Source organism: Panthera onca, chromosome A2 (genome assembly GCF_046562875.1).
Source record: "Panthera onca isolate mPanOnc1 chromosome A2, mPanOnc1 haplotype 2, whole genome shotgun sequence".
Lineage (NCBI taxonomy): Eukaryota > Metazoa > Chordata > Mammalia > Carnivora > Felidae > Panthera > Panthera onca.
The window spans coordinates 168,781,249-168,807,657 of record NC_138340.1 but is presented as its reverse complement, the minus strand read 5'-3'; the positions used below and the strand labels follow the sequence as shown (position 1 = coordinate 168,807,657).

Genomic DNA, 26,409 nt, shown 5'->3' with positions numbered 1-26,409 from the left:
GCCCCACGTGGGCCTTTGTGCTGGCAGCATGGAGCCTGCTTCAGATCCTATCTCCCTCCTCTCTCTGCCCCTCCCTGGCTTCCCCGCTCATGTTCTCTCTCCCTCTCAAAAATAATAAACTTTAAAAAATAATAATGAAATAAAATAAATTAAAGTCCCAAAAGGGGCCTCTGGCTGGCTCAGTTAGGTGAGCATGTGACTCTTGATCTCAGGTTGTGAGTTTTTTTTTTCTTCTTCTTCTTTTAACATTTATTTATTTTTGAGAGAGAGAGACAGACAGACAGAGTGTGAGCAGGGGAGGGGCAGAGAGAGAGAGGGAGACACAGAATCCGAAACAGGTTCCAGGCTCTGAATTGTCAGTACAGAGCCTGACGCGGGGCTCAAACTCACAAACTGTGAGATCATGATTTGAGCTGAAGTCCGACACTTTAACCGACTGAGCCACCCAGGCGCCCCTAAGGGTTGTGAGTTCTAAGCCCCACATTGAGTGTGGAGCATACTTAAAAACAGGAAGTCCTAAAAGACAATCTGCCCTTTTGCTGAAACATGGTACTGCATATAGGCCGCGAGGAGAGGTCCGTGCATTGGTCTGACCCTGCCACACTCCCATCCTGTGTCTCACCACCTCTGACACAGGCCTTTTTCTAGGAGAGGCTGACAGGTTTGCTTGGGGCTATAGCTGCAGCCTGGCCTGTTCGCCGGCCTGATGTCTCCCGGATGCTCCCTGGGGCCTCCTGAGCCCATGCAGCTGGAGGCCCAGCACTCCAGCAGCCCAGTCCCTGCTTAAGCAAGTCGTCCTCAGTCCCAGTCAGGGAGGCAGATGTGGAATAAAGGAGAAAAGAGCAGAAAAGAGTGGGACTGGCTTTTATCCTGGCAGTGGGCCCTGACTAGCAGTTCCAGCCACTCACAGGCCTTCATGGCCTGGATTTGGGAAGCCTTCAGCCCAGGGCATTGGAGTTGGTTCTGCTTTTATGTTCGGTGGAATTGGAGTTCCTGTCTTCAGAGCTTTTCCCTTAATATACAGATTGGGCAGAACTTTTCAGGAAAGTGATCCCATGTCTGCTCCTACATCTTCAGAACCTTCAGCTGGAGATGCCAGCATGGTGGCCTCACTCCACTTTTGCAGGGCACGTGGGGTCACAGGATGGGAAGTGGACACAGTGATGCACAGGGAGCTGAGTGTCCTGGCTATGGAGCAAGCACAGCCTCTCTGTGGGCCACCCTCGCAAACTCACTCTGATGGTGGAAATGGTTTTGCAGAGAAAAAACATGTTTGTGATGTATTAGTTGAGAGACTATTCCATTTTTTTTTTTTTTTTTACATTTTATTTATTTATATTTTTGAGAGAGAGAGAGAGAGAGAGAGAGCGAGCACGAGTTGGGGGAGAGGCAGAGGGAGAGGGAGACACAGAATCCAAAGCAGGCTCCAGGCTCTGAGCTGTCAGCACAGAGCCCGACGTGGGACTCGAACTCATGGACCGTGAGATCATGACGTGAGCTGAAGTAGGACGCTTAATCAACTGAGCCACCCAGGCGCCCTGAGACTATTAAGTTTTTTAAATATTGAAGGAACCCCATACCTCTGTTATTAGAAACCTAGGTATAACTGAGAAAGCTTGCATTTTACAACATTTTGGGTCAGTTTCTATATTAGTAGAAAACAGAAGAGTTTAGAAATATGTAGGACTGTTATAGTTTGTGCTAGACAAGAAGCACACTTTGTCATGTGGATATTCTCATTCTAAGAATATCTAGGTAGCTAAAAGCAAAATTTTTGAAGTCATTCTTTTACTCATTGCTAACTACTAACAATCAAAGATGTTCTCTGCTAAAATAAAAAATTGGCTTCCTATTTAATGAAATCTTACTTAGGAACTTAGCACATTTTTGTGAAAAAGCAGTGGTGGCTTTTTCTTGAGACTTTAATGATAAGGCTGCTATGCTAAACATTGGAATGGTAAAAAGTAAAGTTAAATACAGAATGGAATTTTGTCAATCTGTTATTTGTATCATTCTTTCAGTGGTTTCTAAGCCTTTAGTAGTTTGATTGCTTTTCAAATTTGGCCATAGCTTATTCGGAGTGTTAAGTGTGTAATGAAAAATCTAGATTTATGTAGAAGCCACTTTTGCTTTTTCTGTGTACCCTCCTTAAGTTTCTTTTCTTTTTTAAAGTTTATTTATTTATTTAAGTAATCTCTACACCCAACATGGGGCTTGACCTCATGACCCTGAGATTAAGAGTTGCATGCTCTTTTGACTGAGCCAGCCAGGCTCCCCAAGTTTTGTTTTCTTTTAAACTATCTTTTCCCATTGCATTTGAGTAGATAGCATAATACCAGTACCTGAAATGAATCCTCTTTTGTAGACCCTTTTCTGGAAATTGTCTGTAGTGGTTGTTGGCAAGTTATCAGACTGTGTTTTTTTTTTTTTTTTTTTTTTTTTTTTAATTTTTTTTTCAACGGTTTTTATTTATTTTTGGGACAGAGAGAGACAGAGCATGAACGGGGGAGGGGCAGAGAGAGAGGGAGACACAGAATCGGAATCAGGCTCCAGGCTCTGAGCCATCAGCCCAGAGCCTGACGCGGGGCTCGAACTCACGGACCGCGAGATCGTGACCTGGCTGAAGTCGGACGCTTAACCGACTGTGCCACCCAGGCGCCCCTCAGACTGTGTTTGGTACAGTCCCATTCTAGGGCTGGCTAGCAGACCCCGTCAGTGTGTGTCCGAGCTGGTTGTGGCAGTGTGGGTCCTGTGTTCCGTACAGAAGAAGACGTACCCAGAGTGCATTTGTGGTTTCAGTGGAGCACTCAGAGGAACACAGCGGTGATTATTGCTTACAGCCAGCATAAGCTCAGAAGATGTGAAAGGTGTGTGAAGAAGTCCACGATCGAGTGGGAGTTGGTCATCATCAGCCCTTATACCAGAGTTCGGGAGCTGGACCTACCAGGCCCACAGAGTGGAGTGCCTGGCAGACAGCCTGGGGTGATCTGATAGGGCTGAGTTTGTAGTGGAGTCTCAGTAGCAATCACATCTAAGTAAATCACATTTTACAGTTCTTCCCTCCTCCCCCAGTCTGTTCACATCAAAGTTCATGGCGAGAAGTAACATCTTGCGACTTAGAAGATATAGTAAAAGAAAAATATGTTCTGTACTCACGTATTATGTCCTTAAAGATAATAGTTTACGTTTTTATTTTTAGAGGATTTTTTTTAATGTTTATTTTTGAGAGAGAGAGAGAGAGAGAGCATAAGCTGGGGAGGAGCAGAGAGAGAGGGAGACAGAGTATCTGAAGCAGGCTCCACACTGTCAGCATAGAGCCCAACTTGGAGCTCGAACCCCTGAACCGTGAGAACATGACCTGAGCTGAGGCTGGACGCTTGACTGACTAAGCCCCCAGGCGCCCCAAGGATTTTTAATTCATATAAACTGTTTATTGAAAGGATATAGTGTTAATTTAGCATTTACTTGTTGAATGGGTTTTTAAAGACCTTCACCTCTAGTAGAGATTTTCAAGTAGAAGACAAAGTCCTTTTTAGGAAATGAAAATAGACTTGGTATACTTCACATTCTGCTTTAGGTCTGGAATTCTGGCATGTACTTTTAACGATAAAGCCGTTATCATAATGGTTGTTAAGATTTGATTCTGTCACAATCAGTTTATTTGTATCTTAGGTTCTGGACAAAACACTGTCTGTAAGTGATGTTGCATCCATGGCCGGTTTACTAGAAATCGTTGTAATTCTCTGGAAAAGTATTCATAGAAGTATGGAAAATAACAAAGAAGCCAGAGTTTACACCATTAACAAGTTTGCCTCTGTGCTCCCTGAGTACCTGAAAGTCTTTAAGGTAAGGCTGCTCACACAGCGGGCAGGCGTGTTAAGATTAATTTGTGCAGAATTAGCAGAAGTGCCTGGCACACTTACCTGTCTGGACCTAGTTTGTCATCTGTAAGTGAGGAATACTGACCCAGCTCTTACCTGGCAGGATAGGTGGCCTCTTGGCCTTTCTCGAGGGTGGAGGCCATATGTCTTTCAGCCTCATTTCCCCAGCACGGAGGGAAATGTGGGTGTAAGTGCTCAGCCTTTGTGTCTTTAATGGTCTGTAACACTATTTGGGAATCTAGTGTGGTTAGCAGGGATTGAGAAAGAGGAGTCTGCTAACACGATGCCATAGCCACGGAGTTTTGTGGGCACTTGTAGGCATTTGATGGCACACTGTAAGCAGATGGGTTTCTGAAGTGTTTGAGTTGTGTCTGCAAATAGAATCACGTACATAACTTCTATTTTGATGAAGGAAACTCTTTTTATTTCTTGACTCTTTACTTCTTTTTTTAAAAAAATATTTTTTTAACACTTACTCATTTTTGAGAGACAGAGAGAGAGTATGAGTGGGGGAGGGCAGAGAGAGGGAGACACAGAATCTGAAGCAGGCTCCAGGCTCTGAGCCGTCAGCACAGAGCCCGACACGGGGCTCGAACCCACAAACTGTGAGATCGTGACCAGAGCCGAAGTTGGACACTCAACCAGCTGTGACTTTTTACTTCTGAGGGAAGTTTATTATTTCCAAAACAAAAATAAGATTGTGCTAGAAATACATATTTACTCCCAGTTATAAAGAAAGCATGATTTAAATATAGAAAGACCGTAGGTTTTATGAAACATCCTTCTCTTGCTAAATTTTACTTCTGGACTCTTCCAAAACTGCTTATGTGACCTTGACCTCTTAGCTTTTCTGAGCTACGCTTCTGTGACTGTCAAGTGTCTGAGCTTCATTGTGCCCCTGAAATGCAACTGTGACCTGTCAGGAAGGTAAATAATCTAAATTGCCAAAGTTATTAGTACATTTAAAAGCTCAAATAATTACATTGGGCCATGAAACCAGCATTATCTCTGAATTCTCAGCAGATAACACAGAGGCCCATAGGGTACAGGACGAGGTGACAAATGAGCACTGCGGCCTGCAGGTATATAGGGACCTAAGGAAGGCAGCTAATTAATTCAGTTCCAGATGATTCAGGCAAGAGAGCTTCTCTGCCCTCAGTTGCTCAGAGAACCTTGTGGGCATCCTTGTAAGTGAAAAAACAGCCTATTACTCAGAGTAGAATTAGCGGTAATTATCAGTCTACTTTTATAATATTAAGAAAATACTTTCTTCATTGGGAGTTGGGAGTAAGGGTGGGTTCACTCCAACTGAATGCAGATTATTTGCAGATCAAATTTTGATGTTGCCCTTGTTACCGTTTCATGTATATTTTCAGGAAAATTGTTATTTTTTTTTTCTGTTAGGATCCATCATCTCTTATTCTCCCAGCCAACCAAGAATCTTTTTTATTAAGTGTTCTTGATTGGGCCTGGTCCACTTTTTGTTATGGCGTCATCACAGTAATACTGGTGTAGTTAGAGCTTATTAAATGTCACCATGTACTGGGTGCTGTTGTTGGCTCTGCCCTGTGTGCCCTACCCGGTCCTCCCAACAGCCCTTTCCCCTTTGGCAGAGGAGGAAACAGACCTCAGAGGCTGCCTCCTTCTCTGTGCTGTTCCAGCTGGTAAAACCGTGGAGTCTGATTGCACCTAGATTTGGCTTGGTAACTCTAAAGCCTGTACATTTTCCATTAAACTATTCTGTCTTCCCAAATATATTCTGATTATTTTATGGAAAAATTATTTTCTGACTAGTTTCATTCTCTTGACATTTATTTTTAGGATTCTGAGTGTACAGAGTTAATTTTTTTTCCTCTCTCAACAGTATTGTGTTTAAAATAGAAGTATGTGCCTTGATAGCAAAGAATTTGTCTATTCTGGTTACCAGTGTATCCCTGGGATCTAGGTTGGCAACTCGTACGCAGTAGGTGCTTAATCAATATCTGCACAAATTAATACATCACACAAAGTGGTAAAATGTCACGTAAAACTTTGAAGCTGCTTATCAGACATGAGGCTGAGCAGTAGGTCTAAGTGTCCGCGTGAGCACTGAGAGGAATGCTTTGGTTCCTACTGAGCAGTCTGCAGACCCTTTACCAGGAAGTTGTACAGGGAGCCTTTCACAACGTCATCATGTTTAAGTACCCTTTTTTCCCCTTTGTATGCTTTTAGGATGATCGCTGCAAGACTCCTTTGTTTATGCTCATGTCCTTTATGCCAGCCTCTGCTGTGCCCGCCTTCAGGTATCCTCTCTTGGGACGGTGGTGGGGCGGGAACCCTGCCGGTGTTGTGCTCTGTTATTCACGTGAGGCTCAGCAGACGGCCCCACTTCAGCTTCAAGCTCACAGCGGTGGCGGGAGAGCCGCGGGATGCAGTTTCCACTGGGCTCTGCAGTCGCAGAGGGATCAGAGCCCACGTGGAACATAAGCTGTGGGCTCCACCGTGTGGGGGGCCTGTTTGTCAAGCCTGCATGAGGGGCTCTGGAGCTGCGAGGCCTGCACGTCTGCGTGTGGCCGCCTGGGCGAGGTGTGCCGAGGGCGCGGAGTGCACGTGGGCTAGGGGCCTGGTGTGGATGGAGGGGCGTGAGGAGCTGGTAGTTTCCTGCCAGCTGTGCCGGAGGACAGCCCTGTGGAGGTGGTGGATCGGATAAGATAGGTTATGGAGATTAATTATGCCTGTTTTTCTTTACTTTTTTAAAGGCGGCTGTCAGAAAATTTGAAATGACCTAAGTGCTTGCTTTTGTGGCTCGTGCTGCATTTTCACTGGATAGCGTTGTTCTAGAGCGTCAGTTATTATCTCAGCAAAAATGACTCATGTTAATTCGTGTTTGTGGAAAAATGGATGTTCTGATGCTAAACAAAAATTCTTTCCCAAGCACTAGGAATCTTTGCTCTAGGGTCTGAAAGAGCTGACAGAAAAGAAGGTCTGGGGGTCTCATGGCCCTGGCACGTCCTTGATAACTTAACACTTGTATCGGACAGCCTTGGCCTCCGTGTTCCTAAAGCTGTGTTCACATTCAGCCTTTTATGTTGGGACCGAGCCCGAGTAGTAACTGTGGGAAAGCTGTATTTACTCCTGCAGCGGAGAAGGTCTGAGTGTTCTATGGTGGGAAGGCCTTATGTACCCTCACTTGTTTAACTTTATTTTTTTACTTTTTTGAAAAGTGGGAAATTGTTAGTGAACCAATATTAGGTCTGATTTTATGTATTTGGCGTTTTCAGCTGTGGTGTGATTTCCACATTAAGAAACCAAGAGGAAGGAGGAGCAGACAAGCGCTATTGTACTTTGTTGGACTGTCTCTGCTCCTGGGGACAAGTGGGACACATTCTGGAACTCGTTTGTGACTGGCTGCCAGAACAGCCCCAGAGCAAGGTATATTTGTGTCTTGTTCCTTTAAAATTGCTGAATGAGGACACGTGTGTATTAGAAAATCATATGCTTTCCTGGGAACATGTGTTTTAATTGCCAGTTTATCGCTGTATTCTTTTAGAGTAACTCAGCATCTAAACGGAAAGTGCAGATCCACGATACACGCCCTGTAAAACCTGATTTGGCGCTGGTTTACATAGAGTATTTGCTCACCCATCCAAAGAATCGACAGTGCTTGCTCTCTGCTCCCCGGAAGAAACTTAACCACCTCTTGAAAGCACTTGAAATGTCAAAGGTAACTTTATAGAACAGATGAGGAAAGTTGAGGGAGCCCATGCAATTAGGAGTGAAAAATAAGATCCAGACTTTTCATACTTAGAGTGTAAAATTTTTCTAGCTGGAAAGGAGTTAAGAGTTATCTAAGCCCCTCCTTCAATTTGTAGATGAAGACATGAGAAGCAGATGACTAACGTGGCGGGGGGTGGGGGGGCAAGACGGGGGCCAGTCACAGTTCTGGGCCTTCGGAAAACCCTGTTTCTGAGAACATGCCAGTCCGTAGGAAGGCTTCTTCCTGCCCTTCTCTTGCTTTACCTACTCTTACGCATTGATGCCGGAATACTAGTTTACCCTCACAGTCCTTGGCAAGCTTTTCCAGGAATCTTTGGAGAGTGTTTCCTGTGAATTCAGCATTTCCTTCTTCCTTACTGGCTTCTGGCCATATCCTCCAGCACCAGCCCTCAGAGACAGCCTCTGGTACTGCTGTGGAGTTTGGTCGGGCCAGAGGCAGAGCCTCCAGTGCTCAGCATGGGCATCAGATGACGAAAGGGAGGGAGAGGTCTGAAGGAGGAAAAGGAGGCGCACAGTCATCCAGGGAAGGAGATGGACCACGGCTGATGCCCAGGCATGGGTAGGCAGTGCTGGGATTTTGCCCGTGGACTAAGCTGAGCACTGGCTGTGCTGCTGTCCAAAAATTAAGGCTGCCTATGGGTTCTGGGAAAGACGGGTGGGGGCATTCCCTACAGGCTTTGCTACTAGGGGCACAGAGGGTATCCCCACCTACTAACGCTGATGGAACCTTCTCCCTCTTCATGTGACAGCCAGACACAGACTCCCATAAGCTTCCCAGCACTAAGGCCTTGCTCCTTTAGGGTACAAGGTTAGGGAACTGTGGGCGTGCTAAGGCTCTGGCCCTTCCTGAGCACCGAGAGGATCATTCCTGGGAGGAGCTGCCTTTCTTCCTCTTTCCTCTGGCGGGCTGTCCTGTCCTGGTCAGGAGCAGGTCAGAATTTGCCCCAGGGGCAAACGCTTTGTGTGCTTGATCCTGACTGTTCTTGAGCAATGACTATTACGAGTTTTTACCTTGTTTTAGAAGGGGCAGGGGTGTTGGAAGGGAGAGAAGGGAAGACTACATTTCTCAGAAACTTCTGTTGTGTTATTAAAGCACCTCCACTGCTCCAGGGTGTCACCCTCCCACTGTAACTGTGTGTGAAGTTAGTCAGGTCGTCCTCACTTACACAGTGGAACGTGGCCACGGGTTTTTTTTTTTTGTCTTGCAGGCAGATCTGGAATCAATTTTGCAGTCGCCAGGTGGGAAACCTCACAACTTTAATGAAGCGATGGCTCTGCGAGCCTTCAGCCTCCACTGCCGGCTGAGTATTCATCTTCAGCACAAGGTGAGTGTGTGCCTGGCTGTGTCCCAGTACGAAGTGTGTTGGCAATACTGGTTCTGGTACTAATTTGTCTTTCTGTTGTTGGACAGTTCTGCTCAGAAGGAAAAGTTTACCTGTCCATTTTGGAAGACACTGGGTTTTGGTTAGAAAACAAAGTTCTATCTTTTATCCAAGATCAAGAAGAAGAATATCTCAAGCTTCACAGGGTTGTTTATCAGCAGATTATCCAGGTTAGAAGTCTTTAAACACGGAAACCTTCTCTTCAAGTTCGTGATGTGGTTTCAGATTTTATTTTCTATCTTAAAGTTGTAACTTGGATAGTAGTGTTGCTCTTCTTAAATACTCACAGTGTCATTTCAGCATCTAGAGTTTGTCTTTTCCCAAAACATAAACCATGTAATTTTTATGTAATCTTATACATTGCATGTAATAGGTGTTTAGTAATGTTTATGGAATTACATAAAATGGGTTTCCAGATTTCTTATGGAAATAAAAATGAGAACTAAAGTATCTTTATGAAAATTTTTCTGTAAAACATCTTTATTAATACCTGCCTTAAGAGATCATTAGTAGTATAAGCAGATATTCGAAGCTTTGCAAGGCTGGATTTATTCCCCTTTTTTGGCTTTCAGTAGCCTCTGTTTAAGGTAAATCTGTGTGTCTTACAGACCTACCTGATGGTGTGTAAAGACGTTGTGATGGTCGGCCTTGGCGATTATAAGTTTCAGATACAACTTTTACAATGGAGTCTCGGAATCATGCAAACAGGTATACTTCATTCATTAAAGAACATGTTTAAAGCAATTAATAACCAAACCAGCCCCTCCCTTCGTCACTTTGCTGATCAGGACTCTTGCTTTCAGGTGACAGATAGGCAATGCAAACTAGCAGATGCCAAAAAAGGAATTTACAGACTGATGCCGCTAGGGGGTTCACACGTGTCAGGGCGCCTGGGTGGCTCCGTTAGTTAAGTGTCCGACTCTTTATCTCAGCCCAGGTCTTGATCTCAGGGCTGTGAGTTCAAGCCTCCCATTGGGTTCCACACGGGGTGTTGAAGCCTACTTAAAAAACAAACAAACAGAACAAAACAAAGGTGCTTCTGGTGTCAGACATGCCTGAGTCCACAGAGTTTTTCTCACGAGGGCCTTGGGATTCTCCTCCCTGTGGTTTGCCTAATTGTCAAGTGACTTTGCAGCATGGTGGGCTTGTGCAGTGGCAGCCCCCAGCCTGTTTGCTTGCCACATGGGGGATGTGAGTAGGGTTCTTTAATGCCCCCTCAGAACCACTGGGAAGTTGCTATTCCCCCAAGGACCTATAGTAACTAACACCGCGAGGTCTGTGCTTGCACACTAGGTACTAATTTAAATGTGTTTAGTGAGTGAGTGAGAGGTCTGCTTCCTTCCAGCTGGTCTGGGCGGAGCTGGACTGAGTGATTACCTGGAGGTCACAGCCCCATCACTTGATGGCATGAGGAGTGGTGCTATGATCCAGGCTTTCTCCCCTGCCTCTCATCAATGCGTAAGAGTAGGTAAAGCGAGAGAAGGGCAGGAAGAAGCCTTCCTACAGACTGGCATGTTCTGAGAAACAGGGTTTTCCGCAGGCCCAGAACTGTGACCTGGCCCCCGTCTCGCTTTATCAAATTAATGCAACACAGTAAAGGAAGTGATTTGGAAGAGAAAAACAACTGATAAACTACAGTGTTAGAAATTTAACAGAGTTGGCCTATGAGATTTGTAAATCACATTTTGAAAGTTCTTGGGCCGTCCCTCTCAGACTTAGAGCTGGTGTTAATGTTGCCATTACATGAGAAAATAAGACATGTTCTCTAATCCAGGTGTTCAGGGGACCAAGCTGTCTCCACGTGTAGTGAGCCTGGTTCTTAGTGGCTGAGTTAAATATGCTGTTACTGTTGTTGAAGGTATTGGCATTGTAATTAAAGGGAGTAAGTTTTTAAATTTATTTGTTAAATTTTATATGTATTCAAATTTAGAATAATCTGATCAACCTGGTATTGGCTTACCAGTAACAATTTTAAGTTACCGTAATATACACGTGTTGTGTGAAAAGTGTAGTAATCTCAGCTAAATTTTGTGGTTAGATAACTGCTTTTTTCTAATTTTCTTTCTAGTGAAGGGATTCTTTTATGTGTCATTACTTCTTGGCATTCTGAAAGAGGTAACTGGAAGTTCCTTGATACAGAAACCAGATTCAGATGAAGAAGTTGTGACGCTGTTCGATACGGTCCAGAAAGTATTTCAGAAAATGTTGGAATGTATGGCACGGAGCTTCAGGAAGCAGCCGGAAGAAGGCCTACGGGTACTCCTGCCTTCCCGGGCCGGGCTGTCGGTCAATAGACGGCCGGTGTTTGCCAGGCAGACAGGGGTGCATGGGGATGTGTCGTCTCACACACGGGCTCAGTTAGCATTCGCGGGTGCGGTTGGGCGGTTGGGTGGGGTGCAACTTGGTGTGGGAGGTAAGTTACAGGGCGCTGGCCTTCAGGTGCTGCCCCTGACCTCCTTCAGAGCATGGCGTGGTCAGAGAGGAGGTGCCGTGCCGTCTGTGCCTGGCGAGGGAGGTCCAAGAGCCCACCTCCGACTCTTAGTCTTGGAACAGGTTTTAATGAGCCCAGCTCAGCAGGCCAACAGCAAGAGAGGGAGTCCTCTGCCAGGCAGGACAGGAAGCCCAGAACTACTTGCAACGGGCTTGTGAATACTCCGTTGTTATTTCACAGAGTTTTCCAATTAAAATATACTTTTGAGAATGCTGGTTTTGATTATTTGTAGATGACGAGGACTTTCCTCAGATGAGATACTGATTTCCGTCATAGACTACCCTCTCATTACCTGTCAGTGTCCCCTCACTGGGAGTGAGAGTCACAGAGCTGGAAGGGCCTGGGGGTCCCTTGCTGGTAAAAGCTTTTGTGAAGTAGGGTTCTTGAGTAGCCAGTTCATGTGGGAAATACTGACCCATGTGCCACACTTGCTTTACTCCTAAAATCATACTGTCATTGGATGGGGCCAGTCTTTGTTTTCTTTCTTTCTTTTTTTTTTTTTTTTTTAATGTTTATTTTTAAGAGAGAGAGCGTGAACGGGGGAGGGGCAGAGAGAGAGGGAGACACAGAATCCGAAGCAAGCTCCAGGCTCCGAGTAGTCAGCACCGAGCCTGACGTGGGGCTCGAATTCGCGAACTGTGAGATCATGACCTGAGCCGAAGTCAGATAATGGAGCCACTCAGGTGCCCCCAGTCTTTGTTTTCTAAGTAGTGGTTTAAAAATGCAAATTAGCTATTCTTTTTTTTTTTTTTTTAAGATTTTACTTTTGTAAGTAATCTCTGCACCCACTGTGGGGCTTGAACTCACATCCCCAAGATCAAGAGTCCATGCTTCACTGACCTGGCCACCCAGGTACTCCCCAGCTATTCTTTTAATTTTTTAATTTTATATGTATATATAAGTTATATATATACATATAAAATATATATATATATATCCACACACACACATATATATATTTAATGTTTATTCATTTTTGAGAGATAGCACAAGCAGAGGAGGGGCAGAGAGAGAGAGTGAGAGGGAGACAGAGAATCTGAAGCAGGCTTCATGCTCAAAGCTGTCAGTTCAGAGCTCAACGCAGGGCTCGAACTCACCACCTGTGGGATCATGACCCGAGCCAAAGTCGGATGCTCAACTGACTGAGCCACACAGGCACCCTAAATGAAGTTTTAAAAAATGCTTAAACAGGAGGATGTTTATGAAGCATTGAAGAGTTTCATTTTTTTTCTGCTCTTTTCTGATAGAAAGTGATTGGTTTGTTGGCCACGTTTTCCCTAGCTTACCAGTTCATCTTTGAGTTAATTTGAAATGCTTCTTTTTTTTTTTGTAATGTTTATTTATTTATTTTTGAGAGAAAGAGAGCTCACAAGTGGGGAGGTGCAGAAAAAGAGAGAGAGAGAGAGAGAGAGAGAGAGAGAATCCCAAGCAGGCCCTGCACTGTCAGCACAGAGCCTGAGGTAGAGATTGAACTCACAAGCTGTGAGATTATGCATGACCTGAGCCAAAATCAAGAGTCAGATGCTTAACTGCCTGAGCCACCCAGGCACCCCAAAATGCTTCTGTTTTTGATGAGTTGGTTCAAGTGCTGTGATCTGTTTGTGTAGTTTAGTTTGTGCCAGAATCTTTTATTTTCTCACCAAATCTTTTACCATTGACTGTGCTCCTTCTACCAGAACACATGGCCTCATGGTCTTCTTTCACTGTTGATGCTGTATCTTTACTTTTCCTTTATTTATGCTGTTGGTCCTTCTCTTCTTGGGGGTTTTTGCATTGCTTTTGTTGCTATTTCCAGTGGGCTTCACTGCTGTCTGTCCTTGTCTAGCTGTGGTGCCTGAGAGATCGGAGTCAGTAATGGGAAAGGAAGGAGTGGGTGCTGATAACGGGCAAACAAGATTTGGGACTCCTCGACCCCTAGGGAGGACAATAGGAATGTTTGTCCTGTAAAGTGTCTTTTTTTAACCCCTGAAAAATGACTAACTGGTGTGTTTTCTTGTAGCTTCTTTACTCAGTTCAGACCCCTCTTCATGAATTTCTAATGACCGTTCAGTCTTGGCATGCGGACACGCCCGTGCACCGTGGCGTACTTTCCACTGTGATCGCTGCATCTGTGGTGGAGATAAGTCACCGACTACGCAAGGTGAAGTCTGTTGATCCTGAAACTCTTGTGTCTGCTTTTGACTGTACAACATTCTATTTTCTACTGGCAGCACATTTTCATGTTTTTCCAAGTATTTTTTAAGAACTCAGAGTTTAGTAGGTAGCCTGCTTCTCCAGCCCTCTCCCCTCAGTTTCCTAGCAGGCTTATGACTAGAGTCATGTGACTTTTGGGATGTTGTCATCTTTGACTAAAACCAAGCTAGTCCTTCCACTGTGAACTTTTTTTTTTTTTTTTTTTTTGCTGCATTTTAGAGATCTACGTGAGTTGATGTATTTCTTGAGATTCTTCTCTCCTCAGGGCGCCTGGGTGGCTCGGTTGATTAACCATCCAACTCTTGTTCTCAGCTCAGGTCTTGATCTCAGGGTTGTGAGTTCAAACCCTGACTGGCCTCTCTGCTGGGCGTGAAGGCTACTTACAAAAAAAAAAAAGAAAATCTCTCCTGACAAGGCAGAAGCAGCAGTGATCAGTGGTGAGCAGGAGACAGGACAGTTTGGGGTAGTTTGCATCTGACTGTATTGCTGTAGCATAAACCATACTTTTCTTTTTCATTTCTTAAATAGTTTTTTTTTTTTTAATTTTTTTTTTTTTAACGTTTATTTATTTTTGAGACAGAGAGAGACAGAGCATGAACGGGGGAGGGTCAGAGAGAGAGGGAGACACAGAATCTGAAACAGGCTCCAGGCTCTGAGCAGTCAGCACAGAGCCCGACGCGGGACTCGAACTCACATACCGCGAGATCGTGACCTGAGCCAAAGTCGGACGCTTAACCGACTGAGCCACCCAGGTGCCCCTTCTTTTTCATTTCTAAGCACAGGAAATTTGAATTTCCGATATCATTTTAAACAGATAATGTATTCATTTCTACTCTGTAAGTGACTGGCTATGTTCCTAACAGTTGCAGATTTTTTACAGTTAGCCTTCTTGGGTAAAGATTGGCCTAACCAGGATGATAACTCCAGTCAGAACTGTTTCCCCAGAAAGACCCTCAAGGCATGGCGGGAGGGCGTGGAACAGTGCCATAGAAGATAGAAAGGTGATGATAGATTTTCTCTGTATGAAAAGATGGGATCTGACAGTCAATGTTGTTAACTTATATAAATGTACATATATATAATTTATTTGAATTCTGTACTGTGAGGTCATGAGTGTGAAAAAAGCTAACTAAGTTCCTATAACAATAGATTTTAAGACCCTCCTTAAAGCTTTAAGGAAGGTCATTTTGGTTTAGGAAAGTGATAGCTAGATTATACATAGAATTAAGAGCTAGGATTTATTTACTCCATCGAGCTTTATAGCTGACAAGTATAGATCAATCGATTAATGGCCTATGGCCAAACCTGGCTCACCATCTGGTTTTGTAAATGAAGTTATATTGGAGCATAGCCACACCCACCGTTTACAGATTTTCTGTGGCTACTTCATCTGTAACTGCAGAGTTGAGTAGTTGTGACAGAGGTGGTTTGCCCACAGAGCTGATGTATTTCACTACCTTACAGGAGGTGTTCGCTGACCTCTCTTGTATCCTTACTGACTTGTCTGCATGTTCCATCAGTGAGAGGTTAGCGCTGCTGTGGATTTGTCTCTTCCCGTTGGTTTGCATGTATTTGGGAGCTTTGTTAGGTGTGCACATGGGACTACTATGTTGTTTTGATACACTGACTCTCTTTTTAGTTATGAGACATCTTGTCATCTCTGGTGATACTTCTCATTAGTCTGCTCTGGCATTTTTCATGTTTGCATAGCATATCTTTTTTTTTTTTTTTTTTTTTTTTTTTTACACCCTTTTGCTTTTGACCTGTTTTTCCTGTGTTTAAAGTGTTTCCTATAATCACTACATGGGTAGACTTGGTTTGTTTTTTTTTTTTTTTTTTTTTTTTTTTTTGGGTCTAGTTTACAATCTCTGCCTTTGACTTGGGGTGCTTAGCCCATTTGATTTTAATGACATAATGATATATATATATATATATATACATATATATATATATATATAGATAGATAGATATATTTTTTAAGTTTATTTATTTTGAGAGATTAAGAGCAGGAGCAGGGGAGGGACAGAGAGAGGGAGAGACAGAATCCCAAGCAGGCTCCCTCAGTGTCAGCACAGAGCCTGATGTGGGGCTTGATCTCATGAACCATGAGATCATGACCTGAGCTGAAATTAGGAGTTGGACACTTAACCGATTGAGCCACCCAGGTGCCCAATATATTTGGGTTTAATTTGACTGTTTTGATGTTTGTTTTCTATTAGTTCCCCTACTTCTTTTCCTGCCATTTCTTGATGAAATGGCAGTGTTTGCACTGTTCCATTTTATCTTCTCTGTTGACTTTATTTATTTTTTAACGTTTATTTATTTTTGAGACAGAGAGAGACAGAGCATGAACAGGGGAGGGTCAGAGAGAGAGGGAGGCACAGAATCTGAAACAGGCTCCAGGCTCTGAGCGGTCAGCACAGAGCCTGACGCGGGGCTCGAACTCACGGACCGCGAGATCATGACCTGAGCCGAAGTCGGACGCTCAACTGACTGAGCCACCCAGGCGCCCCTCTTCTCTGTTGACTTTATATTGTCCTTTGTGTAACAGTTCTAGTGGTTTCTCTGGAGATTTTAATATGCATATTTAACTCATGAGTCTCCCTGCAGAAATTACAGTGTGCCTGTACATTTTAAGTCTTGTAACAATGTTCTTCCGATTAGCATTCTCCTGTTCTGTGCTCGTGTTATATATTTTACTGCTACATATGCTAAAAATCTCAAGATTTTTATTATAACCAGTCAATAATCATTTGTCTGTATCACAAATGCATTTACATTTAAGATGTACAGCATTTTAATGAGAAACAGCTATTTCATACATAAAGATGATTGACTTTAATATCCAAATTAGTATTATGAATCCTCCAGTGGGCGTATGGAAAGGCTGATTGAGGAGAGCTGTGTAGTCACACCTGATAGCTAAGAAGTAGGTGAGAGCCAGTGGTGGGTGTATGAAGTGAGATTTGAAATAAAAGCATAACCTCCCCCCACCCCGACTCCTCTCCAGAGCAGGGTTCTGGATTTAGTCTTTCCGGGGAGCCATTTGCACGTGCAGTTTATTCACCACTGATGGATGACTTTAAACTTGTAAGGTTGGTGATAAAGGGCATAAATCCAGGCAGAGTCCCCTTCATGCATCCAGACCAATGTTACTCCACTGCGGGTGGTTCTCTTCCTCTAGAGGACACTGGCCACGCCCGGGACCTGCTGGGTGGAGGCCTGGGATGCTGCTCAAAGCCCTGCAGTGCCAAGGACGTCCCACAGCAAGGAATTAGCCAGTCCGAGATGTCAGTTGCGCTGGGACTGAGAAATCCTGATTCTAGATGAGTAGGAATAGCAAGTTAGACTCACATAAAAACACATTATTTACAGAACATGATACCACATTAAAGGCTATTTGACAAAAGTTTTGTCCATTGATGTATGTATCTTTTTACTTCTGTCTGATGAATAATATGCACCTGAATATAAAATAGATTAATCATAATTACTGTAGACATTTGAGCAGTTATTAAAAATTATTCTTTTGGGTTTCTGGATGAAAACCCATAGCAGTATAAAACAAGTAACTAGCCCTGTCTCCATTTCAATTTAGAAATTACTGATCTGTCTGGAACTTCTTTCTAGGTTTCTGATGTAGAAGAGCTCACCCCGCCCGAGGGTCTTTCAGACCTTCCGCCATTTTCAAGGTGTTTAATAGGAATAATAATGAAGTCTCCGATTGTGATCAGGTAACCATGCTCTCTTTATTGCCCTGATCTCCTCACTTGGACTGTGAGCTCTCAGTAGCTTCTGTCTATTCTTTGAGCTCTCAGAATTTCTCAAAGATGCATTTTTCCATGAGAAAAGTGTTTCATATAGTGTTCTCTAATCAGCAATTAAAACCAGTTGCATTATTTTAAAAATTTGCATTACACAAACAAATTCTAATTTTCTATAACATCCATCCATCCATCCATCCATCCATCCAAATAGTCCCTGGTTATGCTTTTCATAACTAAAATTCAGCTAGAGGGAAACATTTAAAATGTTAATGTGTAGCAAATACTTGTTCCTAAGTACACTCAGAACGCTTGACTAGGTTCAGCACTAGTGTGGTTCTTTGGGTACGTGCTGTCCCTGTGTCACTTGGCTGCAGTTCCGGGTTTGTTGTGGCCCAGGCAGGACTGATGGAGTATGGAAGGAGTGGTTTTGCACTTGCCTGATACCTGAGGGACTATAATAGCAGATACATTCAAAATGAAAACTTTAAAAAAAGCGTCATATTTAGCAGCCATAACTTATCTTTCAGTGACATTGAATCTTTTTTGTGTGCATTGTGGGTATACAGAGTAGCTTTTTTTCAGTTACCAAAATGTCCCCATTCTCTTTCTGGCAACATCATGTGATGTTGATATCTTACCTGTGTGACTTGGCACATTTACAGCGAACGTATTAGAAGGTTTAATCCACGTTACCTGAAAGCTAGAATTCATGGTGGTTGATGAATCTTGGCTGTGTTAGTCCTCCTATAAAGTTTTAGGATATATACTGCAGAATAATTCCAGATATTTATTAATTTTTTGCAGGTCATTTTTAGATGAATTAAAGGCGTGTGTTACTTCTGATGATATTGAAGGCATTGTGTGTCTCACAGCTGTTACGCATATTATTTTGGTTATTAACAAAGGTTGGTTAAATGTTCTCTCATACTGTCTGGGATATTGCTGGGTGTAATCTCATACAGAACTGTTACGGAATGTTTGGGAATTCGGTTCCATGTTTGTGGCATCCCCTTTCAGTCAGACCCTCCCAGCTCTTGTAGCCTGCTCTCCCATGCTCTGCACAAACAGTGTCTGCTGGGTTTCCTCTGCTCAGCTAACCCTGTGCTGGCCTGGAAACCAGCTGGCTCGCGCTTCCTAATGCAGTCCTGTTCACCTGTCACCTTTCCCCACTGGACCCATTACATGTCCCTCTTTGTGCCTCAGAATTGGATTCCTGTTGGTTTGTCATGTGTTACCTATGTTTAAAGTTCTGAATTTATTTTTGCTAATGATGGTATGTTTTGGTGTTAATACTTACTGAATGTGTCTTCTGTTCTGCCTAAGCCTTGCACTTGCCTTTTCTGAATATCCCAGCCAGTTGAAATAGTACCGGAAAAATAATTGGAGATACTTATAAAATGCTCATCTCAGTATAAAATGCAGTAATCTCCCTGCAGGTTACCATTAAGTTTCTGAATTTTTTGCTCAGCTTTACTAATGTTGAAATGATTTTCGAAGACATAACTTGTTACAGATAGAGAGTGCTTCTAGGGAGATAGGCACTCTCCGTAAGCTGAATGCATGGCGCGCCTACAGAATCATGATAACACTTTGTGACTAGCGTTACCCAGGCTGGGCATCAGAAAAGACTTCTAAGGGACTGTCACCCAAGTTGAGGCCTGGAGAATGAGGGGAAATTCTCCACGTGAGGGGGTGAGGACAGGGGCTGGGGTGCTGCTGAGCACCTAGTACTTAACAGGTGCTTAAGTATTTGCCACACTGATGATGACTCTGAAATGTGGCAGTTGTCATCTCTGATGGAGGTACAGGTGATGGCATAGACAGAGCTCATGGAATTGTCCACTAGAGCTGTCCCTAAGGGCTGATGAAGTGCTTTCAAAAATGTCCACTTCATCTTTTCACATCCCTGTGAGGGGATGATTCCTGTTCCACAGGTCAGTGGGTAGATTAACTCGAAGGGTGGGGAGGCTCATTCTTCTGGAACTTGTGCCCATATCGATAGCAGAGTATGCTTACTTTTGTGTGCCAGTGTTAAAATCGTTGCTCTGTCTTTACTATAACTTCCTCTTAGGTAAACAGAGAAGTTCAAGAGTGAAGGATGTTGCAGCCACTGTTCACAGAAAACTGAAGACATTTATGGAGATCACCCTGGATGAGGACAGCACGGAGAGGTAAAGCACTAGATGTGCTCCAGGCACGTCTGCTGAGAGCTGTGGGTTCCCTGCCCGTCCGTTTGAGATCACGTTTTCATTCCTGCTGCTTACAGCCAGGCCGTGAGGAAGAAGGCTTGCTTGGGAAACCCCTTGGACATATGTTTAATTTACTCCCTGATTTTGTCTTCAAAAAGAAAAACAAAATTGTCATCTCGTAAATTCTACTCCAGAAAAGTAAAGGCATACAGGCTTATTTTATATGTATATACAAACCAGACAGATTATTTTTGGTGGTTTGCTATGTTTTTGAAACTGTAGGCATTTCTCAGATATAATTGCTCAGTCCCCAAGCGTCCACAATGAGGATGGGAAAGGTCCCTCCATAACTTTGAAGAGATACTTGTCATTTCTTCATTCCTGGGGGGCTTGTTGCTGCCACAGGGACTGGTCTGAGGAAGGTGTTCATTGGGCTCCTGCAGCCGAGTGCCTTTGTTGTTACGTACCGTTTTTGACATGCTCTGCAACTTGCTGTAAACTCTTGTTATTAGTTTAGTTGTTTGATTCTCCGGCCAACCACAAACACTGTTTTTCTTGCTGTTTTCTGAATTTCATAAGGTTAAATGTTAATAGAGCTCTGAACTTGGTAATAGTTTCACGCATGCCTGGGAAAGTACTTTTCTTAGTCACTTTCTCCTTTGCAAAAAGGCCTTGAAAACTCTAAATTGCTAAATTATGAACAAAGACAGTTTTATTTTTTTCTTCCTATCTGTATACCTTTGTACCCTTTCTTTCCTTCCCTTACTACATTAGCTAGGACTTCAGTGCTTTTCAGTTGAAAAGCAGTCATGAGAAGGGGCGTCCTTGCCTTGTTCCTGATCTTAGTGGGAAAGCTTCTATTTTCTCACCATTAAGTACGTTAACTGCAGATATTTTGTGGGTGTTCTTTACCAAGTTGAGGACGTTCCCTTCCTAGTTGACTGAGGGTTTTTATTCTGCATTGGTGTTTGATTTTGTCAAACACTTTTTCTGCATCTACTGATAGGATCATATGCTATCATATTCTTTTTTAGTCTGTTGATATGATGGATTACACTAAGCAATTTTTTTTAGTTTTTTTTTTTTTTTTTAAGTTTTTTTTTTTTTTTTTTTTTTTTTTTTTGAGAGAGAGAGAGCAAGTGGGGAAGGGGCAGAGAGAGAGAGGGGGACCGAGGATCTGAAGCAGACCCTTTACTGACAGGCTGACAGCAGTGAGCCTGATGTGGGGCTCGAACCCACAAACTGTGAGATCGTGACCTGAGCCGAAGTTAGACGCTTAACTGGCTGAGTCACCCAGGCTCTCCTATACTAAGTCATTTTTGAATGTTGAACCAGCCTTGCATACTTGGAATAAATCCCAGTTGGCCGTGGAGAAGTTTTTATACACTGTTGTTATTAATTGTATGCAGTTGATTGATGGTGCTGTTGAGTTCAACCATGTTCTTAATGATTTTCTGCCTGCTGGATCTGTCCATTTCTGATAAGAGGGGTTGTGCTTTATATCTTTTGTGATCCTGATACTAGGTGCACATGAATTTAGAACTCCTACATCTTCGTAATAAATCGACCCTTTTATTTTTATGAGGGGTCTCTCTTTATCTCTGGTAATGCTTTCCCCATAAAGTCCATTTTGTCTGCTATTAAGACAATTGTACCAGCCTCCTTTGGTGTTTCCTGAGTGTTTGTGGCATTCCAGTCAGAAGGCAGAACCACACTGTGACCAGGACAGGGAGGTCTCCATGTCAGAAATCCTTCTCAGGGTGTTGGTCGAAGAGTTACTGGCTGGTGGGAGTTAAAGCGAACTCCAAAGCATAGAGGAAAGGCAGATGTGAGGAGCACCTTTGCCCCAGCGCTGAGACTGCTCCCCAGATGGAGTAGTCCTGAGGCCGTCTGGCAGAACTCACTGGAAATCCAAGCTCTGGGGGCAGGGGATCTGCTGGAACCAAAGCTGGAGCCCTCTCCCAGTCCCATGAGCTCGTGTGCTGCTCTGGTCAGGCGGATGCTGGCTGGGCGGCTGCTCTGTGGGGCCTGGTGGGGGCAGTGGGCTGAGGTGCCACTTGTGCCGTTGGGGTCTCCTGGAGGAGGCGGGGCTCTCTGCAGTGGTCAGAACCGGGAAGAGAAAGCCCCCATGGACCAGGCATACTAGCACCAGGCCTTGACAGGGTATGGAGCGGGGCACTGGAGTAGATGGGGATTTGCAAGACCTCGGTCATGAGCAAGGGGAATGCGTTCAATTATGTGCTTCATCCTAAAAACTATTGAATATTTACCATGTGTTTTAATAAGGTCGAGTTTGCAACTGTATATTTGAAGGAGAAACCCAACAGACTCTAGGTTTCATGAGCTTGTTTTATTTCTAGACACTTACGGGGAAGAGGGAATTGATCTTCGATTTGGAGGAAATGAGGAGTGTTTGTATATTTCAGAAAACACGTGGCAGCATAAATATTTTTACCAGGTGCATCAGAATTACAAACTGTAAATGTGATAAGGTATTTTCATAGGATGTGGTAACAATCTCAAGTCCAAGCATTTTACGAGATTTTTTTGCTTTTAGAAATAACATTTGCAAGGATAGGGTTTTTTTTTTAAATGTTTACTTATTTTGAGAGAGAGACAGAGCGTGAGCAGGGGAGGGGCAAAGAGAGAGGGAGAGAGAGAATCCCAAGCAGGCTCTGTGCTGTCAGTGCAGAGTCCAATGTGGGGCTTGATCCCACAACCATGAGATCATGGCTTGAGCTGAAATCAGGAGCTGGATGCTCAATTGACAGAGCCACCCAGGCGCCCCTAGAAATTTCTGAAATTTCCACTTGCACAGGGTTTTAAGGTGAGTATTTGTATCATGTTATATTGAGAGGAAAAAAAAAGCCTTAGAAATTCAAACTTCACACTGTGGAAAGTAAAGGATATTCAGAGCTGATAACTAACTGTTGGCAGAGTTCTTCCCGTTAAGGAGGAAACATCCTAAAAAAATAGGTATGGACTATGAAGCTTGGGCTTCTTAAATATGCAAGAAACACACTGTAGAAAAGCCAGTATCTTAAAAAAAAAAAAAAAAAAATCAATGTAGGGGCACCTGGGTGGCTCAGTCAGTTGGGCATCTGACTTCAGCTCAGGTCATGATCTTGCTGTGTGTGGGTTCGAGTCCTGAGTTGGGCTCTGTGCTAACAGTGCAGAGCCTGGAGCCTGCTTTGGATTCTGTGTTTCCCTTTCTCTCTGCCCTTCCGCTGCTCATGCTCGCTCTCTCTCTCTCTCTCTCTCTCTCTCTCTCTCAAAAATAAATAAAACATTCCAAAAAAAAAATAAGTAAATGAAATCAGTCTAATGGAAAATAGACAAGATTTAAGACTAAATTTGAAAATGTTACTGATTTGATGTTGGGGTAGATACATTAAGACAAGTCAGTATCTTTAAGACTCTGGTGGAAACCACTGGTCCAGTTAATAATTTAATCAATGGGGCATTAATTCAGAAGTGAACATTTTCTTAGTGATTATACTACTTTTCTCTCTAACAGTGCTAGTATTTCGTTACCTGGTCTGTTGGGTACTAAATAAAAAATGCTTCTCATTGCACTGCACCTGCCTCCCCCAGAGTAGCATCCTGTAAATTGGACTTAGTCTCTCAGGAGGAACGGTGTACATTTGCCAGCATGCTGGTGCCTTTAAATGCCGAGTATGTTATTTTTATTACTTTCGTGAATAGTCTGAAAATAGCAATAAATATACAATTAGAAATTTTAGAAGTATAAAATTTCCTAGGATTCAGGCTATATCATGAATTTTCCCACTGAGTAAATGAATTGTAATCATATTATAAGCAAGTTATTTGCCATATTAATTATGCCCATATGTAGGCAACTTTGATAGTGTTATATGCAATCCCCAACATGAAATATTGTTATTAGACCTTGAAGGAAAGGAGTACTCCCTGAAAAAAATCACCTCTTTTTTGTTATCAAGTATTGATGAGTAATATTATTTTATTCTCCTGCATGAAATTTTAATAGTCTTTTTAAAATGATTTTGGGACTGGATGCTTTTTATAGCTCATTTAAAAGCATGCTTTTATCATCATCAATACCCAGTGGACCTTGGTGTAGATAATTTAAAACTATACGTAAATAAAGACAGGCCTTGTTTGTCTTATTAATTGTTTTTCTCAGAAAATTGATTTTGTCTGTTCCTCCCATGGCTGTGGTCACATTGGACTTTCTTCAGCATGTGAACACAGCCTGCCGTAGTCAGTGGGGCCTGATGGTGGACAGGGTTGTGAAGACTCGGCTTCTGACATATGTTTAAAGACTATGGGACTCAGGTGGGCGAGCACATCGCTTGGTTCATATGTTGTGTCACACCTGAGAACCCTGGCCCAGGGAGGTAATTTGACTAAGGCTTGCCACCATTCCTTCCAGCTTGCTACTGTGGTGGTGGCCTCCACAGGCCTGTGCCTCTCAACCGTTCACCGTCTCAGATCTATCTGCGGCGGCTGTGGGGCTCAGACGTGAGGGTAGTGAGCAGTGAGAAGCAATCAGAGCAGCCGTTACTCAAGTAACAGTGGTGGGCCAGCCGGCCAGTTAATAACAAGAGTCTTCAAAGAAAAACTCAGTTATACCCCAGAAGGAGGATGGAGAGTTGAAACCCCTAAATTTAAAATGTCCCTGACGTTGTGGAGAGACGTCACTGTTGAGACTCAGATTCAGATAGTCTAAAAGATGTGGGTGGCTCAGTCAGTTGAGCGTCCGACTTCAGCTCAGGTCGTGATCTCACGGTTCATGAGTTTGAGCCCCACATCAGGCTCTGTGCTGACAGCTCAGAGCCCATTTCAACACTCTGTCCCCCCTCTCTGCCCCTCCCCTGCTTGCGTTCTCCCAAATACAAATACATATTAAAATATCATGTTGGAGGAGTATCTCAGAACACAGACTAGATACTGAAGAAGATGAGTCATGGGTAAAGACAGATGAGAAATAAACCCAAGAAAAGCAGTAATTCAGCAAACAATAGAAGATTTCCCAGTGGAAGAAATGTGTAATTTTAAAAATTCTTTTTTTGTTTGTTTCACTAAATTCTGTGTGGAATAACACCTAAGTAAGTCTGAATAAAATTACTGAATTCCAGGGTAAAGAGAAAAACATCAGAATTTCTCTAGATTTGTGCTGCCCCTGCACCGGCCACTTTGTTACTTGTGGAAATTGACAACATGAGATGTGGCGACTCTGAGCGGTGGCTCCGAAATGAGATACAAAGTAGGCCCTGGGTTCAGAAGATGGTGTGAAAAAAAAACATTGTAAAATGTATCAGTGTGTGTGGCTTCAGAGTCAACGTGGGGCTTGAACCCACAACCCTGGGATCAAGAGTCAGATGCTTTGCTAACTGGGCCAGCCGGGCGCCCCCCTCCTTTGGGTATCTTGAGTTAAATAAAATATACTAAGATGAACTTTACCTTATTCTTTTGAGCTCTTTTAATGAGGCAACTAGAAAATTTAGTTATGTGCCTGTTTGTACTGATACTGGACGGGGCTGTTCTAGACCACGTGGTTGGTTAGTCTCCATGGAGAGTGGGACCCAGGCAGACGATAGCTGAACGATGAATCTGCTGAAATGTCACTGAGGCTAATGGTTGGTACTTGTGTCTGGGGCCCGCATACCCTCCGAGGGTAGTGCTTGGGACCCTCCAGGTTAGCAGGTGGCAAAGGAGGAAGGGAGCATACCTGTGTGAGGTCTGCCCGGTAAGGGCTCCCATGTGAAGTGGATCCTTGCAAGGCTTGGGGCAGTGTCTTGAGTGGGGTCAGCCCAAACCTGGCTCTGTTGGGTGGGGAGGAGTATATAAGGGAGGGCCTGAGGAAGTGAGGTGGGTCTAAGAGTGATTGGGTCTAAGTGTCATTGTAAGAGCAAGTCTTGGGGTAAATCGTTTTCATTTATCTTGTGCTTTTGTGGAAGGAAACAAAGCCCATGATTGTGAAAGGCACTTGACATGTTTATGAGTCTGCTGTGGCTCCGAGTAGTGGTTTAGATCCTCACAAATGAGAGTACTTCTGAGTACATGAGAGTTCACCTATGGAAAACTTGGCCTGGTGAGCACATTTTATTGGGCTCTGAACTGCTGCTGGCTGTGGGAGCAGTGATGACGGCTCTAAGTGCTGATTCCTCGTGATGGGGATTCGTGCTCCATTTTACGTGAGAAGCAAGTAGCGGAAGTTACTGATTTATTTCACTCTCTCTGAGCATATATTCAGTTGCAAACCATTTCTAGTTTTATTTTGTAAAAGTGTATGTTTGGGTATTTTGGTCATTGATTTGTTATTAATTATCTTTTCTTTGCGTGTCAGGTTTCTCTATGAATCGTCATCGAGGACTTTGGGAGCACTTCTGAATTCATAACCAACCTAACATCTTTGGTCGGGTGAGAACAGAGGAAAAGGACTTCGTGAAAATGAACTGAATGTGTATTTTCCTAGTGTTTCTAATGTTGATAATCTGTGTCATAGGAGTGGGACTTACTTGGGGAGTTAGAAGTAGGAAATTCAAAGGTGGTTAGGTTTTTGCCTGGTGCCTGCATGAATAATATATTTAACGTAAAGGACTCTAGGTATTAGTGGTGTGGAAACCCGTGGCGCAAAGGGGGAAAAAACACTTTTCTAGCAAACTTGGTTGTTTTAAAAATGACTTTTATATATATAATATTGCTTGAGACTATGACTAATAAAAGCAATGACAACATCTGTTTGTGTACTTTATTTAAAAATCT

The 26,409-nt window shown here is 43.4% G+C and overlaps 1 protein-coding gene across 8 annotated transcripts in view; it reads left to right on the top strand.

Moving 5' to 3' along the window:
* NCAPG2 (non-SMC condensin II complex subunit G2) overlaps positions 1-26,381 on the top strand; it is a 63,973-nt gene extending 37,592 nt beyond the window's left edge. For 6 of the 8 annotated variants that reach the window (XM_060633519.3, XM_060633515.3, XM_060633513.3 and 3 more), the window contains 13 exons: positions 3,673-3,846; positions 6,093-6,163; positions 7,142-7,292; positions 7,411-7,584; positions 8,846-8,962; positions 9,049-9,189; positions 9,628-9,727; positions 11,088-11,275; positions 13,510-13,650; positions 17,334-17,437; positions 18,275-18,375; positions 19,542-19,641; positions 25,991-26,381. In XM_060633519.3, coding sequence (XP_060489502.2) covers positions 3,673-3,846; positions 6,093-6,163; positions 7,142-7,292; positions 7,411-7,584; positions 8,846-8,962; positions 9,049-9,189; positions 9,628-9,727; positions 11,088-11,275; positions 13,510-13,650; positions 17,334-17,437; positions 18,275-18,375; positions 19,542-19,641; positions 25,991-26,042 — 1,614 coding nt within the window. In that variant the 3' untranslated portion in view covers positions 26,043-26,381. Of the gene's footprint in view, positions 1-3,672; positions 3,847-6,092; positions 6,164-7,141; positions 7,293-7,410; positions 7,585-8,845; positions 8,963-9,048; positions 9,190-9,627; positions 9,728-11,087; positions 11,276-13,509; positions 13,651-15,167; positions 15,292-17,333; positions 17,438-18,274; positions 18,376-19,541; positions 19,643-25,990 lie in introns of those variants that run through there. The other 2 variants (XM_060633523.3, XM_060633522.3) reach the window with 2 other exon arrangements.
* The last annotated feature ends 28 nt before the right edge of the window (positions 26,382-26,409 follow it).